Here is a 3,200-nt window from a genome sequence, read left to right on the forward strand (position 1 = left end):
ATCTTCCCCTTTTAATTTGGAAATGTAACCTTAGGGACTTCAAGTCATCTAAGAAGTGCTTTTCAGCTTTTCAGAAATAGGAAGAAGAAAAATAGAAAAGAGAAAATTTGAGATACCTTATTCCAAACTACCCACCATTGAGTCAATTCTGACTCATAGCGACCCTATAGAACAGAGTATAATCGCCTCATAGAGTTTCCAAGTCTGTAAGTCTTTATGGAAGCAGACTGCCACATCTTTCCCCCATGGAGTAGCTGCTTGGTTTGAACCAATAACCTTTTGGTTAGCAGTGGGGTGCTTTAACCATGTACCACCAGGGCACCTAGTGTCTTATTACAAATTATCAAAGAATATGCATTTATGCTTATTAACATATGTCAAATACTGAATATTATTAAGTTGCTTGAAGGTAAAAGTAGATTATTTAGAGGCTAATAAGTGTTTACGTGTTCTCTATGAGTCGGAATCGACTCCACCACAATGGTCTAAATAAGTGTTTCTTGCTCCCTTTTTCAAGCTGGAATATCTGGAAGCAAGAGTGTTCAGTAAATAAATGGGTCATATATTTGTCGGTCCTAGGAGGTGTAAATGGCCTGTGTTCAACTATTAACCTGAAGGGTCATGATTCAAACACACTCACCACCACCACAGAAGAAAGTCCTGGTGATCAGTTTCTATAAAAATCACATCCAACAAAACCCTATGGAGCAGCTCTATTCTGTAACACAAGGGATTTCCATGAGTTAGAATCAACATGGTGGCAACGGGCTTGTTTGTTTTTGGTCTGCTATATACTTAAACCTAATATACATTTATACAAGTATGCATTACTGATATGTATTTCATATATACATACATATGTACAAATAAGACATTATGAAGAAGTCATTAAAAATTGAGGGACAAAGGTGAAGCGACTCATTAAGAAATGACAGCTAGAATATCCATGATGAGGAATATTTATTTTTGCTCAAAATATCCCATAACATCACATAGCACCACAAATTAATTTTCTTAAAATATTTCACACTGTTGCATAGCACCATAAATTCATTCCTGTATTTTTTACTTTTTTCAGATGAACCATTTCACACTTGTGCCTTCTCCTCATTCATGAAATCATGCTGCTGAATAATAATGTGACTGAGTTCATTCTGCTTGGGTTGACACAAGATCCTGAAAAAAAGAAACTAGTGTTTGTCTTTTTCTTGCTTTTCTACTTAGGAACATTGTTGGGTAACTTCCTAATAATTGTTACCATCAAGACCAGCCAGGCACTTGGGAGTCCAATGTACTTCTTTCTTTTCTATTTATCCTTATCTGATACCTGCTTCTCTACCTCCATAGTCCCTAGAATGATTGTGGATGCCCTTCTGAAGAATAACACCATCTCTTTTAGTGAGTGTGTGATCCAAGTCTTTTCATTACATTTTTTTGGCTGCCTGGGGATCTTCATCCTTATTCTGATGGCTGTTGACCGCTATGTGGCCATCTGTAAGCCCCTGCACTACACGACCATAATGAGCCGACGGGTCTGCAGTGTGTTGGTAGCTACAGCCTGGGTAGGGTCATGTGTGCATTCTTCAGTTCAGATTTTTCTGACTTTGAGTTTACCTTTCTGTGGTCCCAATGTGATTGATCATTATTTATGTGACTTACAACCCTTGTTGAAACTTGCTTGTACAGACACCTATGTGACCAACCTGCTACTCGTGTCCAATAGTGGGGCTATTTGCACAGTGAGTTTTGTCATGCTGATATTCTCCTATGTTATCATCTTGTATTCTCTGAGAAACCACAGTGCTGAAGGGAGGAAAAAAGCCCTTTCCACCTGCATCTCCCATATCATCGTAGTCATCTTGTTCTTTGTTCCTTGTATATTTATATACACACGTCCCACAACCACCTTCAGCATGGATAAGATGATAACTGTGTTTTATACAATTGGAACACCTTTACTTAACCCTCTGATTTATACACTGAGAAATGCTGAGGTGAAAAATGCCATGAGGAAGCTATGGAGGAAGAAACTGATCTCAGATAACCAAAGATGAATGGAAGTTTCAAATCCTTTTTCAAAATTTTGATTGACCTGGAGGAATTCAAAGGAGAATATTACCTTCTTATTGTGTATTTAATGGAATCCTATTTTGGGCAATGTCATCTAATTTTTTCAAGAAAATAGACAATACGAAAACATATGCTGGTTAACGTTGAGTCAATTTCATGTAGAGAAAGAAAAACACAAGGTACAAACAGGTATGAAAGGTCCTTGGTTGTATGTTTTTCACTACTTATCTCTGCCTCTTCTGGATCCTCAGAATGACTTGTGGTTTTAATCTGGCATTTTCTTTCTCCTTTTTCATGCTGTTTTCTGGTGTGGCTGGACGATTCAGATATGGTTTACAGTTCGAACCCATCCAGCAAAGCTAAGAAAGAAACGCCTGGAGAATCTAGTTCCATAAAGATTATAGCCAAAAAATCCTATGGAACAGTTCTCTGTAACACTTGGAGTTGCCATGAGTCAGAATCAACTCAATGGCAAAGGATTTTTTGTTTATTTGATGTTTTTTTGTTTTGTTTTTATTGTTATTACAGTTCACAATTAATTTGCTTATGTTCCAAGCCTAGTAGATTTTCTCGTTTCAAAATGGAATAGATAAGCCACAGGAGAATTTTCGGGCTTTAAAACAGAAATATATGTCACTGATAGAAAAACTTAGTGAGTTTTCAATATAATCCAGAGAAGAGGATAACTTCAGTAGAGAGGACTGAAATGACTATATGAAAGGTATGTTTCTGCAGTGGAGGTAGAAGCCAACTTTTGTCACTGTCCATCTAGCACCAGAGTCTCCAATTATATGATCATTAAAAACCTAACTTCAATTTAATTTCTTATTTGTATTTTTATCAATAAAGAAAATTTAAATAAGTATTTGTGTTTGAATCTTCTATTTTTATTTTTTTGTACCAAGGTGCATTACATCTGTTAAATTTGTACCAATTTTATTGTACCAAGAGCTTTAGCATTTCTTTATCTTGAGAAAATAACCATCTACTTTTCTGTGTGGATGTGGAAGCTGTGGATTCTACCATGAACTACAATGACAAATACACCTCACTATTTTTTTTTTTTGATTACATGAATTTCAAGGTGAATTCCACCACAAGTAGTTCACTACTGATTATATAAGCTATAG

General features: G+C 36.2%; 1 protein-coding gene across 1 annotated transcript; it reads left to right on the forward strand.

Annotated features, from left to right (window-relative positions):
- The first annotated feature begins 1,068 nt into the window (after window positions 1–1,068).
- Window positions 1,069–2,396, forward strand: LOC100664797 (olfactory receptor 4C16-like). Its single transcript, XM_003422349.3, has one exon. The coding sequence runs from the start codon at window positions 1,122–1,124 to the stop codon at window positions 2,052–2,054; it is 933 nt and encodes a 310-aa protein (XP_003422397.2). The 5' UTR covers window positions 1,069–1,121; the 3' UTR covers window positions 2,055–2,396.
- The last annotated feature ends 804 nt before the right edge of the window (window positions 2,397–3,200 follow it).

Source organism: Loxodonta africana, chromosome 7 (genome assembly GCF_030014295.1).
Source record: "Loxodonta africana isolate mLoxAfr1 chromosome 7, mLoxAfr1.hap2, whole genome shotgun sequence".
In the NCBI taxonomy this organism is placed as follows: domain Eukaryota; kingdom Metazoa; phylum Chordata; class Mammalia; order Proboscidea; family Elephantidae; genus Loxodonta; species Loxodonta africana.

What these genes read in the sequence shown, in the direction of transcription:
- LOC100664797 (XM_003422349.3), top strand. Translation starts at nt 1,122, where the DNA reads ATGCTGCTGAATAATAATGTGACTGAGTTCATTCTGCTTGGGTTGACA.